The 15,460-nt window shown below is 38.5% G+C and overlaps 1 protein-coding gene across 5 annotated transcripts in view; it reads left to right on the top strand.

Moving 5' to 3' along the window:
• The window catches only part of PRKCI (protein kinase C iota), an 85,379-nt gene that overhangs the window by 54,505 nt on the left and 15,414 nt on the right, over positions 1-15,460 (top strand). For 4 of the 5 annotated variants that reach the window (XR_012430860.1, XR_012430859.1, XM_045386636.3 and 1 more), the window contains 5 exons: positions 734-792; positions 6,314-6,490; positions 7,259-7,356; positions 7,984-8,070; positions 10,178-10,313. Coding sequence is in view for 3 of the 5 variants with exons in the window: in XM_045386636.3 (XP_045242571.1) it covers positions 734-792; positions 6,314-6,490; positions 7,259-7,356; positions 7,984-8,070; positions 10,178-10,313 (557 nt within the window). In the remaining 2 variants the exon portion in view is untranslated. Of the gene's footprint in view, positions 1-733; positions 793-2,043; positions 2,155-6,313; positions 6,491-7,258; positions 7,357-7,983; positions 8,071-10,177; positions 10,314-15,460 lie in introns of those variants that run through there. The other variant, XM_065540166.2, reaches the window with a different exon arrangement.

Genomic DNA, 15,460 nt, shown 5'->3' on the forward strand with positions numbered 1-15,460 from the left:
AAAGATAGAGAGATGCAATATAGGAAATTCCAGGAAGATGGTATAAGTGAAAATGTTAGATAGGTACAAAACCTTAAACACGTATCTGGGAAATTTGGAGAGCAGTGAAAGGAGGTAGAACAGCATGATCTTCTTTGGACTAAATCAAGAAAGGGAAAACAAGGGAGTTTTTCTGGAAAGACAAGATGCAATCTCCTAGTCATAGAAGGATCAGCTCTATGAAATGTAGGCTGTGTTTTTTTGCCCCAAGTAGCTTTAAGAAGTAGAAGTTCCATTCTTGTCTGTTCTTTACTTGACCATTGTGGTAATCAGGAAAATTTTGAGTACAATGGAGTGAGAAGTGAAAACCAGAGGTCCTGTATCTCTGTGTCTTAATCATAGTAAAAAGTTTAAGCATATCTTATAGAGTCATTCATTTAGAAGGAAGTGTTTGATTAATTTGTAAAGAAGAGAAATGTTTTAAAAATAACACAAGTACTTGTTAAACACAGTACTTGGCTACCGGATTGTAATGCTTACTCTCTTTACCCTCACTAAAGATTGGGATTTAACTATTGTATTTACATACAATTTGTTATTAGTAGGACAGGTATTCAGTTTTAAATAAGGAAATTTATTCAGAAGTAAAATCTAAAATAAAAATCAGGAGATAATTTTTATTTCAAACTCATTAATGGTTGCTGTTTTTTTCTCCCTGTACCTTTTTTTTTTTTTTTTTTAAATGGGTTTTTAGTAATTCCATACAATCCTTCAAGTCATGAGAGTTTGGATCAAGTTGGTGAAGAAAAAGAGGTAAGATAATTTGTCTTATTGTACATTATGTCATTAGTGTTTTAATAAGGCTCAGGAGTTTAAAAGTATGACATATTGACCTGCTTAGACTTTAGATCATAATGGTGAAATACAAAAATGATTTGTGATGATTCCAGAGTTTTGTCCTCATTTAATTTACTAATTAAATCACTAATTTAAAATAGGAAATAATTTAGTGGGATAGCTTATTTTCATTTTAAAATAGCTGAATCTAAAAATCACAATGTATTTGATACTGTTTAAAATACTTGGTAGTATTGTTTAAAATATGTAGTAGACCCTTCCATTTTGTGCCTGAATTGCTTATTTAGATAACAAATGATTAAACATGTTAACTGTCATTATTTTTTTGACTATTATTTTATCAGTTTTTAAAACAAAACAAATTCTTAATTAAAATTATTTGATTACAATAGTAATCAGTTTTTTGAAAAAAGCTTATAGTGAAAAAGATGATCATGTCTCACACCTTCCACTCCCAGTTTGACTTCTTAGCAACCTTTTAAACCATTTCTAGTTATGTCCATAATGTTTGTATTTCTGTTTTTTAATTTTTCATTTTTGTGTATTTCTGGATATGAAAGGTTTAGTTCACACTGTTTCTTTTTCCCATATCTTTCTTTTTTTTTGAGTTGGGGTCTTGCTGTGTTGCCCAGGCCGGAGTGCAGTGGTGTGATCATGGCTCACTGCAACCTTGAACTCCTGGGCTCAAGTTATCTTCCCACCTTAGCCTCCCGAGTAGCCAGGACTGTAGGCATGCGCCACCACACCCAGCTAATTTTTTCATTTTCTGTTTTGTAGAGACAGAGTCTCACTATGTTGCCCAAGCTGGTCCCGAACTCCTGGCCTCAAGCAGTTCTCCCAGCTCAGCCTCTCAAAGTGTTAGGATTACAGGCATGAGCCACCGTGCCCAGCCAAAAATTTCAAACATAAATAAAAGTAAACAGAATAATATAACAAAGCCTTTGTATCTATTGTTAGTTAAAACAACTATCAATTCATGGCCAGCCTTATTTTGTCTACTCACTTCCCTCACTCCTGTATTATTTTGAAGAAACCTATAAGTCACCTGTTTGATGTTATGTTTTAGTTTCTTGTTCTGTTTGTCTGAAAAAGTCTTTTTTTCTTTTTAATTTTTTTCTTTTTTGTGTGTGTGAGACAGGATTATTGCACAGGCAGCCGTGCAGTGGTGCAGTGATGGCTCACTACACCTCAACTTCTTGAGTTCAAACAATCCTCCCATCTCAGCCTCTCAAGTAGCTGGGACTACAGGCATGTGTCACCACTGGACCCTTATCACCATATACAAAAATTTACTCAAGATGGAATAAAGATTTAAATGTAAGACCTCACACTATAAAAATCCTAGAAGAAAACCTAGGAAATACCCTCTCAACATTGGCCTTGGCAAAGAATTTTTGGTTATGTCTCCAAAAGCAATTGCAACAAAGCCAAAAATGGACAAATGGGACCTAATTAAACTACAGAGCTTCTGTGCACCAAAAGAATCTACCAATAAACAGACAACCTACAGAATGGGAGAAAATATTCACAAACTATACATCCAACAAAGATCTCATATCCAGAATCTATAAGGAACTTAAAAACAAAAAACAACCCCATTAAAAAATGAGCAAAGGGCCAGGCATGGTGGCTTACATTGGTAATCCCAGCACTTTGGGAGGCAGAGGCAGGCAGATCACTTGAGGCCAGGAGTTTGAGACCAGCCTGGCCGATGTAGTGAAACCCCATGTCTACTAAAAATACAAAAAAGAAAAAAATTAGGGCATGGTGGCACACACCTATAATCCCTGCTACTTAGGAGGCTGAGGCATGAGAATCATTGGAACTGAGGAGGCAGAGGTTGCAATGAGCCAAGATCATGCCACTGCATTCCAGCCTGGGCGACAGAGCAAGACTGTTTAAAGAAAGAAAAAAAAGGTGGGGGGGGGAACAAAGGACATGAACAGACATATCTCAAAATAAGACCTATCAGCAGCCAACAAACCTGAAAAACCATTCATCATCACTAATTATCGAGAAATAGAAATCAAATCCACAGTGAGATACCATCTCACACCAGTCAGTATAGCTGTTACTAAAAAGTCAACCTGGGCGTGATGGCTCACACCTGTAATCCCATCACTTTGAGAGGCTGAGGCGGAAGGATTGTTTGAGCCCAGGAGTTCAAGAGCAGCCTAGGCAACGTAGTCTTTACAAAAAAATAAAACATTAGCCAGGTCCAGTGCTGCCTCCCTGTAGTACCAGCTCTTCAGGAGATTGAGGTGGGAGGATCGCTTGAACCCCAAAGGTCGAGGCTGCAGTGAGCCATGATTGCGCCACTACAGCCTAGGTGACAGAGTGAGACACTATCTCAAAAAGAAAAAAAAAAAAACTCAAAAACCAACAGATTCTGGTGAGGCTGCAGAGAAAAGGGAATGCTTATACACTGTTGGTGAGAATGTAAACTAGCTTAGCCACTGTGGAAAGCAATTTGGAGATTTCTTAAAGAACTTTAAACAGAGTTACCGTTTGACCTAGCAGTCTCCCATTACTGGGTATGTACCCAAAGGAAAACAGATCATTCTGTCAAAAAGACACATGCACTTGTATGTTCATCACTGCACTGTTCACAATAGCAGAGACATGGAATCAACCTAGGAGTCCATCAATAGTGGAGTGGGCAAAGAAAACATGAAACCATGTGTTTTGTGGCAATATAGATAGTACTGGAGGTCATAATCCTAAACGAATTAACGCAGGAACCGAAAACTGAATACTACATGTTCTTACAAGTAGGAGCTAAACATTGAGCGCACAGAAACATAATCATAGGAGCAGCAGACGCTGCTTGCGGCGGGGGCAGCATGGGTTGAAAAACTACCTATTCAGTACCACGTTCACTACCTGGTTGCAATATACCCATGTAACAAACACACACACATAGCCCCTCTAAGATAAAATTTGAATTTAAAAAATATTACAAATAACACTTTTACTGTTTCTCTAGAAAATGCAGTGCTTGGCACACTTTAAATTCATTCCTCTTCCATTCCTGCCTTTGGGTGCTATTATTGTCAGAGTTTAAAATTCTGTGTGTGTGTATATTTGTTTTTTTAAACAGTTACTCCTTATGTAGATTTACCCACATTTTACCCTTTTTGTTTTTCGTTCCTTCCTACATCTTTGTTCTTCTATCTGAGATCATGCTTTTTCCCCTTCAAGAACTTTAGTTTTTCCTTTAGTGAGTGCCTACTAGTGATGGATCTACTCAGTTTTTGTTTGTCTGAAAATGTTTTTTTTTCACTTTCACTTTGTGAGCTGCTTTTGCAGGATAGAGAATTCTAAGTCAGCTGTTTTCTTCTCTTTTAGGCCCTTTGAAGATGACGTTTCACTGTTATGTGGCTTCTGTCATTTCATTCAGCCTTATTATTGTGTCCGTGAAGTTTACTCTGCTCTTTTTTGCTCCACTTGATTCTCTCTTATAGTTTCCAGTTAGCCATATTTCAAGTCTATATGTTGACTTATTTTCTTACAATTCTCTTCTTTGTTAACCTGCCCGAACATGGTTTCTTTTCATTCTGCTTTATTTATCCTTGTGTGTTAGTCTGTTTTGTGTTGTTACAAAGGAGTACCTGAAGGTTGGGTGTTGCGGCTCAAGCCTATGATCCTAGTACTTTGGAGCCGGAGGATCATTTGAGGCCAGTAGTTCGGGACCAGCCTTGGGAACTTAGCAAAACACCCCATGTCTACAACAAATAAATAAAAATTAGCTGGGTGTGGAAGCACATGCCTGTAGTCCCAGCTGCTTGGGAGACTGAGGCAGGAGGATCACTTGAGCCCAGGAGTTCATGGCTGCAGTGAGCTATGTTCGTGCAACTGTACTGCAGCCTGGGTGACAGAGCAAGAACTTTTCTTAAATAAATAAATGAAGGAAGGAATAAAGGGATACCTGAGGCTGGGTAATTTATACACGATTTATTTGGTGCACGGTTCTGCAGGCTGACCAATAAGTGTTGCACTAGCATCTGCATCTGGTGAGGGCCTCAGGAAGCTTTCAGTCTTGGCAGAAGGCAAAGGAAAAGCAGGTGTGCCACATGGCAAGAGAGGGAGCACCAGAGTCAGGGGAGGTGCCACACTCTGAACTCACTCATTAACCACACAGGAATGCACAAAGCCATTCATGAGGAATCTGTCCCAGTGACCCAAACACCTCCCACCAGGGATCACATTTCAGCATGAGATTTGAGATTTGGAGGGGTCAAATATACAAACCGTATCACCTTGTTACCAAAACAAATTATTATTATTATTATTATTGACAGGATCTCACTTTGTCACAGAGGCTGGAGCGCACTGGCACAATCACAGCTCACTGCAACCTCGACCTCCCTGGCTCAGGTGATCCTCCCACCTCAGCCTCCCAGGTAGCTGGGACTACAGTGCACACCACCAACACCCAGTTATTTTTGTATTTTTTGGTAGAGATGAGGTTTATCCCCACATTGCCCAGGCTGGTCTTGAACTCCTGGGTTCAATCAGTCCACCTGCTTCAGCCTCCATAAGTGCTGGAAATACAGGCATGAACCACTGTGTGCAGCCCAAATTATTATTTCTAAATTTAAGTTGTTGTTCTCACTCAGTTTTTCTAATACCCTTCTTTCAGTTTTGTGCTTGCAGGTTTCTTTGTCTTTCTCAGAATTTCCTCTTTGCTTTTCTTGGTATTCTTCACTTCAGAGATTTCATACTTTATTCTCATGGGTCCCTTGTATGTTGATGATTTTGCAGGCATCTAATAAAAGACTGTCTTCAGGCTTCTCTGTAAATTGCCAGAAGCTTACATTTGTAGTTGTGAATGAATTTTAAGGCTTACTATGTCGTCCCAGAGGGGCCTTGGTATTCTGTGGAAAAGAATGTCTTCCATTCGCTGAACTACTTCTTGCTTGTTTTCTGTCTATAGCATCCAAAAACGCCTCTGAATGTGCGTTCTCACTAGCTTACATTTTATGCATCAAGCTTCCAGCAGACTCTTTCATCTTGATGTCTCATTATAATTTCTGAATTTATTATGAAAAATCCAATCGTTCTCTCCAGTAACTTTGTCAATCTTATCCTAGCCACACACTTGACGTTCCCTGTCAGTGGTACCCCCAATCTCTTGGTCACCAAGGTTAATGTGTTTTTTAAATTCCTGCATCTCTATTGCCTCTCTACCTGAAAGTTATCATATCCTTTTTAAGACGTCCTTCAATATTTTTGTGATTTCAACTCCCTCCCCACCTATTCTTATTACCATCCCTCTTATCTCAAAATTCATCCATATAATCTGGGTAGTTAGATTATATGGTTTGGAATGACATTTGAAAACTATTAAGAACTTAAAACATATTTCTGTTAGGAAAATATCTTTAAATCGTTACAGGTACAACTAGGTGTTAGAAATATAATGTACTATGCAAAGCATTTCCCATTATAACTCTGATACAAATGTTCTCAACAGGCAATGAACACCAGGGAAAGTGGCAAAGCTTCATCCAGTTTAGGTCTCCAGGATTTTGATTTGCTGCGGGTAATAGGAAGAGGAAGTTACGCCAAAGTACTATTGGTTCGATTAAAAAAAACAGATCGTATTTATGCAATGAAAGTTGTGAAAAAAGAGCTTGTTAATGATGATGAGGTAAGCACTGCGTATTTTATTGTTTCTAAACTGCTTAAGAATACTATTCTTTTTTTTTTTTTTTTTTTTTTGAGTTTCACTCTTGTCACCCAGGCTGGAGTGCTAGTGGTGCAATCTTGGCTCACTGCAACCTCTGCCTCCCAGGTTCAAGTGATTCTCCTGCCTCAGCCTCCCAAGTAACTGGGATTACAGGCATGCACCACCATGCCCGGCTAATTTTTGTGTTTTTAGTAGAGATGGGGTTTCACCATGTTGGCCAGGCTGGCCTCGAACTCCTGACGTCAAGTGATCCGCCTGCCTCAGCCTCCCAAAGTGCTGGGATTGTAGGCATGAGCCACTGCGCCCGGCCAAGAATACTATTTTAAAGAAAACCTCTATGTTTGTGCTTTATTATCTCATTCTGCTTTTCTAAATATGTGCTAAGTAAATGAAATATATTATTTCAGTTTACTTTTCTTATAGACTGTATAAGATATTTAAAGTAATTTGATTATTATTAGATTTTTTTAGAAAAACAAAAATCAAACCACATTATTATCAGGAGAAATACTTGAGCTTTGTAAAACTTTTCTAGACAGTTTTATAATACTGAAAGATTTACTAGTGTTATTTTTCTCTTTGTTTGTAAATTTTCATTTCATGATTATCAAAGGTTTTGATATTTAGCCTAGTTAACCATTGCATTTGCAACCATTGAATTGCTCAGAGCAAATTTATCATTAAATGTGATATCAGTTTGACATAGCTTTCTTACATGTTTCAAAACAGGATATTGATTGGGTACAGACAGAGAAGCATGTGTTTGAGCAGGCATCCAATCATCCTTTCCTTGTTGGGCTACATTCTTGCTTTCAGACAGAAAGCAGGTAAGATTGAAAGATAATAGAATGATTACTGGGCTTCATATTTTTGGTCATATTACATAGTTAGAACCTTCCTGCTCTAATTCATGAAGTAGACATCATGGAGGACGCAACAGTGTTAGGCCTGTAACTTCCTGCTAATAATACTCACATCAGTGATACCAGTTTGATATTAGATCAGCATTAGGAAATGACCTACTTTAGGCAGAAAAAGAAATAGCCATGTCATAATTATGGCAATAGAAATCCAACCTTTTAAATATCCCCAATATTCTAGTTTTATGACTTAAAATTTTCTAGAGTTTAACAAGGAAGAAAAATACCTTGATAGTCAAAAATTACTTATTTAGCAAATGCTGAAATTAGGATATTAATGAGTGACTCTGGGTTGCAAGTGGTACTACTTTAGAACAGAAGTAGTCGGTTACGAAATTATTATCATGCTGGTTTACTTTCTTGTATCTTCCGTATCTTCTGTACCCTAGATACTCTTTGTTTCCACCAAAATTTTGGCATCTTTTTAAAGGCTAAATAGTAGAGAATGCTGTCTGTTGTGATGGTTTCTGAAAATGCAAAGTTACACTACCTTATTTTGGATCTTGATTTCATGGGTTCTCCCCTGTGTTTTAGATTGTTCTTTGTTATAGAGTATGTAAATGGAGGAGACCTAATGTTTCATATGCAGCGACAAAGAAAACTTCCTGAAGAACATGCCAGGTGAGTTTTTGTTTACTGTTTGTGTTGTTTTCTTTTTGGGGCCTTGTGGCTTTTTATGTGCAGTGGTTGAAACAGTAGATAAATAATTTATTTTTCTACAATTAATTCTTCGTAAGTCATGCAGAGGCTGAGCTAAAAGTTACTTTACATTATATATGAAAGTGTAAAACACTTATATATGTGTAAAACAATTATAGTGTATATGATTTTACATTTATACACATACATGTACATACACATGCACACAGTGCTTCCTAAGCAATTGAAAAGTGTTAACAGTATTAAAAGGGAAACTTTTAGTCTACTAAAACCAATCTTTTTCAAATATTTTGTCTGTTTAGCATCAGCCATTTAAATAATTGAGACTAATAAACACTTAATTAGTCTTTTCAGGTTTGTAGTGGTCTCTCAGAGAGTTTTTCATGATAAAAGTGCTATTCATATATACTTGAAAGTAATTAAATGATCCCTCTGGCTGGGCACAGTGGCTCACACCTCTAATCCCAGCACTTTGGGAGGCTGAGGTGGGCAGATCACCTGAGGTCAAGAGTTTTGAGACCAGCCTGACCAACATGGTGAAACCCCATCTGTACTGAAAATACAAAAATTAGCTGGTTGTGGTGGCAGGTGCCTGTAATCCCAGCTACTCAGGAGGCTGAGGCAGGAGAATTGCCTGAACCCAAAAGGCGGAGGTTGCAGTGAGCCGAGATCGCACCACTGCACTCCAGCCTGGTGACAGAGCAAGACTCCGTCTCAAAAAAAAAAAAAAAGAGTATTGAATATTAATTTTGTGCCCTTAATTTGATATTAATACACAAGATTGTAAATTGTTTATGAGTTGGAGGAGATTGGTGGGAAGGGATCATGGCCTTGAGTAAAAGGTTTAATCCATCAGTACCATGTTTTGTTTCTTATTCATAATCAGCGGTAATTCTCACCCTTTCCTACTTCACAAGAGTAATGCCAAAATGAAGCACGTGAGTTTGTGTATGTATGTAATTATCATGCAGGGAACAAATATTAGAAATTTCATTTAAATTAAAAACTTTTGGAAAATTTGCTACTTCATTATTGCTTGTCAAAAAGTGATAATCTTTAATTTCATAAGAAGATATAAATTGTACTTATCTAATCTTGAGGCCAAGCTGGGTTTTTTATTTGGGTTTTGTTGTTGGTCTGGTGTTCATTTATTTTCGTTGTGTATTTATGCCTTATCAAATGGTCACCCTTCTAGCAGAGCCACAGATGATATTTTGAATTGCAAACATAGCCAATATTTGTTCCTTGTTTGTTCAGTTGAATGTGGGAAAGCTAGTCTGGTTTTTACTATATTAATGTGCCAGTTCTGGTTTTATACCATCTTTGCTTCTGTGAGGACGAAAGCCCAGGATAAGGGCTTAAGTTCCCGAATCACAGAATTAAGTAGCTCGAAGGTGTATGTTATGTCCCTCCACACATGATCATGATCATATGCCACCAAAGCAGCCATACATCAGCTCAGGCGTTCCATTTTCATTATTCAGGCCAGAAGTTCTGGGTTGTCACCAGTGAGTTGGTAGCAGTTTTTTAAAGTTCTTCGTTTAATATTGAATTTTATAGTTGTAGAGTATTTTCATTTAATTCCTTTTCTAAAATCTTCATGAGGATTTTATGGTTTTGAGTAGTCAACTCGTAGTATTCTTTCTATTCTCGACCCCATCAGTGGTTCTTAGCCTTCTCGGGGGATCATGGGTTCCTTAGAGAAGTGATGAAGCTTTGAGGACTCTGTAGATACAGTGCATGTACATTTGTGCATACACCTTTGCCCCCAGTTGTAGAAGTATGGACTGCCTGAAGTTCACCCAAGGACCCAGATTAAGAACCCCTGTTTGAGACTTATCAAATTAATAGCTTTATGAAAAATGTGAGTTTAAGTTAGACAGGAACTTTTACAATTGTGTCTTGGGCTCAGATGTTTTAAAGTGGTTCTTCAGTTCTTTTTTAAAATTTGTTCCTAAAATCACTGGGAGAAAAAAATATGTTTTGATATGAATTTTTGTGTTTCCGGTTACAAATGTAGAACTTAAATATGGTTGAATCAAATGACTTATTTTTTATTTTATTTTAGATTTTACTCTGCAGAAATCAGTCTAGCATTAAATTATCTTCATGAGCGAGGGATAATTTATAGAGATTTGAAACTGGACAATGTATTACTGGACTCTGAAGGCCACATTAAACTCACTGACTACGGCATGTGTAAGGTGAGGAAAATTTTCTAGTTATTTTAAAAGGTCTTCAGCAGCTAGTAGTCTTTGTAAAATAACTTCATGTTTAAAGATGGGGAAATGATTACTAATGTTGCTAATTTACTTAAGAAACTTTGTGGAATTCTAGCACAAAGACAACATTTGTAAAATTTGTATCTTCTGTGTTATGTGTACTAAAATAAGAGTTAATTTCTTTTTATTATACCTAACTTTTTATTTTGAAAGTTGAAATATAATTGAAGAAAATTTGGAAATAAAAATTGTCTGCAATTCCACTGCTTAACACAACCATTTGTATATGACCTTCCAATTTTTGCCGTTTAGTAGTGAATCTTATATAGTGCATTCAGGATTTTCCTCAGAAGTAAAACTTTCTTATATTTAAATTTTAAGCATCTGACATAAAGCATAATAGGATAAAACAAGAATTTTAGTTACTCTCAGAATATGTCTTCTTTATTTCTTGATGTTTTATTCTTTTTATAACAGTGTTCCATTTTAAAGGTCTGATATTTTCCCACAAAATGCATAAGGAACTACTCCTTGTTAAGGTAACTGATACCAAATTATCCTCACATAGTAATAACAACAACCAGTATGTAAATGTGTGAATTGCATTCCCTGTTCACCTGTGGGAAGTGCCTCCAGAGTCTGGAGATTATCTAAATGCTAATAACATGGCATATGACAACCTAGTTGTATCGAAGATTTAACTTTATTATTTTTTCAGCATGCATTAAAGAATAAAATATTCACTTAAACTATGTTTGATTTCATGTACAGAATTCAGCTGCACTTTTCACATGATACTTATTAATTAATTAATTTTGTTTTTCTTTTTTTTTTTGGAGACAGTCTTGCTCTGTCATCTAGGCTGGGGTGCAGTGGCACCATCTTGGCTCACTGCAACCTCCGCCTCCTGGGTTCAAGCCATTCTCCTGCCTCAGCCTTCCAAGTAGCTGGGATTAAGGTGCGCCCTATCATCCCTGGCTAATTTTAATTTTTTAATTTTTAAGACAGAGTTTTGCTCTTGCTGCTGGCCCCAGGCTGGAGTGCAATGGCACGATCTCGGCTCTCTGCAACTTCCACCTCCCAGGTTCAAGCAATTCTCCTACCTCAGCCTCTCAAGTAGCTGGGATTACAGGCATCTGCCACCACACCTGGCTGATTTTTTTGTATTTTTAGTAGAGATGGGGTTTCACCATGTTGGCCAGGCTGGTCTCGAACTTCTGACCTCAGGTGATCCACCAGCCTCAGCCTCCCAAAGTGCTGGGATTATGGATGTGAGCCACCGTGCCCGGCCTTACATATTTTTATTATGTAAGTTTTCAATCATAAACAATTAGAAAGCTTAGCGAGTGGAACCCCTGTGTACTTATCACTTATATTTGTGATACTCTTTTGATCTCTGTGTCATTTTTTTTCCCTGAGGGATTTTTTCTCATTTCAAAAAAAAGTGACAGTGATAGAGGAGTCTTATCCCCAAGAATAAATGAAACTGAACAAAAAACATGGAGAGTATTAACCTTCATACGAAGTGCACAAATTAAAACGAGTTTTTTTTTTTTTTTTGGCCTGTGAGATATTGGTTTTAAAGTTAGAATAGTCTGTATGTATAAGAGTTTAAAGAAATGGGCCGGGCGCGGTGGCTCACGCCTGTAATCCTGGCAGTTTGGGAGGCCGAGGCAGGTGGATCACGAGGTCAGGAGATCGAGACCATCCTGGCTAACACGGTGAAACCCCGTCTCTACTAAAAATACAAAAAATTAGCCGGGCGTGGTGGCGGCGCCTGTAGTCCCAGCTACTCGGGAGGCTGAGGCAGGAGAATGGCGGGAACCCGGGAAGCGGAGCTTGCAGTGAGTCGAGATCGCGCCACCACACTCCAGCCTGGGCCACAGAGCCAGACTCCGTCTCAAAAAAAAAAAGTTTAAAGAAATGGGCATATGTCACTGGTGTGTGTATAAATTGTTACAGCCAGGCGCAGTGGCTCATACCTGTAATCCCAGCACTTTGGGAGGCCAAGACGGGCGGATCACAAGGTCAGGAGATCGAGACCATCCTGGCTAACACGGTGAAACCCCATCTCTACTAAAATACAAAAAAAATTAGCTGGGCGTGGTGGCGGGCGCCTGTAGTCCCAGCTACTCGGGAGGCTGAGGCAGGAGAATGGCGTGAACCCAGGAGGCGGAGCTTGCAGTGAGCCGAGATCGTGCCACACAGCACTCCAGTATGGGCGACAGAGCAAGACTCCGTCTCAAAAAAAAAAAAAAAAATTGTTACAAACCTTTTGAAAAGCAGTTTGATGGGGAATTGTCAGGAATCCTAAAGATGGCCATGTTCTTTGATCCAGTAATTCTGCCTCTTGGATATTCCAAGTAAATATTTTGGTTTATGAAGAGAGATTTCTGACTAAAACTTTTATTGTAGTTTATGATAGATATTATAAAGTCACTTAAGAAGATCTTTATTTTTATTTTATTTTTACTTTTTTTTTTTTTTTTTAAGTAGAGACGAGGTCTCACTGTGTTGCCCAGGCTAGTGTCAAACCCAGGAGTTCATAATGTTAGCATTTAGATAATCTCCAGGCTCTGGAGGCACTTTCCTCAGGTGAATGGGGAATGCAGTTCATACATTCACTTATTTGTCTTATTACTATGTGAGGATAATTTTGTTCCAGTTACCTTAACAAGGAAAGCAAGCCACAGCTCCTGGCTGAAGATGTTTATAAAAAATACGTAACACATGATGGCTCAGACCGGTAATCCCAGCACTTTGGGAGGCCGAGGCAGGCAGATCGCTGGAGCTCGGAAGTTCAACACTAGCCTGGGCAACATGGCAAAACTCCATCTCTACAAAAAATAGGAAAATTACACTTCCTTGGTTGTGCTTGTAGTCCCAGCTACTTGGGAGGCTGAGATGGGGGATCACTTGAGCCTGGGGCTGTAGTGAGCTGTGTTCACACCACTGCATTCCAGCCTGGGTGACAGTGAGATCCTGTCTAAAACAGAAAGACATAACAATGCTTATAATGCCTATAAAATGCTTATAATATAACATTAGGTGAAGTCTTAACATACAGAGTTGTCTGATTCTTTTATGTATCGTTCTGTTATGTAGCATCACACGTTGATTCTGTTTACATTTCAGTATTTTTCAAGTTGTTATTTTAAAATGTTATGTTAAATGTGGTTACCAATTGCTTTACAGTACACTAATGCATTTTAATAACATTTTAAAGTGTTATTAAAATAACAACTTTAATGGAATTACTGCATTGTTTAAACAATGAAAATGGGCAGGATGTGGTGGCTCATACCTATAATCCCAGCACTTTGGGAGGCTCGGGCAGGCAGATCACTTGAGATCAGGAGTTTGAGACCAGCCTGGCCAACATGGTAAAATCTTATCTCTACTAAAAACACCAAAAAATTAGCTGGGCATGGTGGCACACCTGTTGGGACCACAGGAGACTACTCAGGAGACTAAAGCGGGAGAATTGCTTGAACCTGGGAGGCGGAGGTTGCAGTGAGTGGAGATTGCACCACTGCACTCCAGTCTGGGTGGCAACGTGAGACTCCGTCTCAAAAAAAAGAAAGAAAAAAAAAAGAAAGAAAATATAATCACAAAAATGAATTAAGACTTTTCTCTTGGCCGGGAGTGGTGGCTCACATCTGTAATTCCAGCACTTTGGGAGGGCAGGGCAGGTGGATCACGAGGTCAGGAGATCGAGACCATCCTGGCCAACACAGTGAAACCCTGTCTCTACTAAAAATACAAAAAAATTAACCGGGCATGGTGGTGGGTGCTTGTAGTCCCAGCTACTCGGGAGGCTGAAGCAGCAGAATGGCAAGAACCTGGGAGGCAGCTGTTGCAGTGAGCTGAGATTGCGCCGCTGCACTCCAACCTGGGCGACAGAGCGAGACTCCATCTCCAAAAAAAAAAAAAGACTTTTCTCATTTTGTCTTTCTTAGTCTTTTGTTACCCTTACTGGAAAATAATATTGGCTTCTTATACATTTTCATTTCTTACAGGAATCCTCAATTAAGTTAGTCCAGGTCTTTGATAAATTTGAGATCTTTATTGAGTAGGTCTTTAAATCAAATGTCCTCCTACCTCCCTTTCTGCCTTTCCCCCTGCCCCAAGAGCTGCCTAGGGCAGGTGCAGTGGCTCATGCCTGTAATTCCAGCACTTTGGGAGGCCAAGGCAGGCAGATTACTTGAGGTCAGGAATTTGAGACCAGCCTGGCCAACATGGTGAAAACCCATCTCTGCTAAAACCACAAAAACTAGCCAGGTGTGGTGGCGCGTGCCTGTAATCCCAGCTACTTGAGAGGCTAAGGCAGGAGCATCTCTTGAACCCAGGGTGGGGTGGAGGTTGCAGTGAGCTAAGATCACACCACTGCAATGCACTCCAGCCTGGGTGACAGAGTGAGACTCCGTCTCTTTCTCTCTCTCTATATATATATAAAATTAAAAAAAGAAAGTTTATGAGACATTCACCCTCCAAAAGTTTGAATGCTCTTTTATGACTTAGAGTCAACATTTAACTTACCTGAAGCTTGACTTCATGCAAGTGTTGGATGAATTTCTTTATAAAGATTGCAGAGGATAGTGATGAAAACTTGAATTAGTATCTTTAGAGTTATGTTTGAAATGTTTTATGAACATTGATATTTTGAGTGGAAACCTTTAGTGGTTTTATGAACTGATGTGCCTTTAAGTGTTTTTTTAATCAACAGAGGAATTCTAATAACATCTATGTTATGCTGTAGAAAACTCAGCAAGTGGACCTACATTCCAACATTCACTCAACAAGTGAATGATTAAGCATAACTGTTACAAGTTAACAGACTACATCTCTTACCTCTGACTAGTACACTGAAAGTACATGTCATTTATCATGAGAATGAACTGCCATTGCCAATAATAGAAAACAATAAAAACCATATTCACATTGCTAAAAATAGCATATAATATCCCTTTTAGAAATCATTTAAAAAATTCTTGGAGTCACAACATATTACTAAATATTTATTCTAGATGTTTATAGCAGTGTTATATATAATAGGGTGAAATTTGAAGAAAAATATGTTCACCATGCCCAGAATATCTCTGGAGGGCCACATAATAGTGGTTGCCTCT

This window comes from Macaca fascicularis, chromosome 2 (assembly GCF_037993035.2).
Source record: "Macaca fascicularis isolate 582-1 chromosome 2, T2T-MFA8v1.1".
Taxonomy (NCBI): Eukaryota; Metazoa; Chordata; class Mammalia; order Primates; family Cercopithecidae; genus Macaca; species Macaca fascicularis.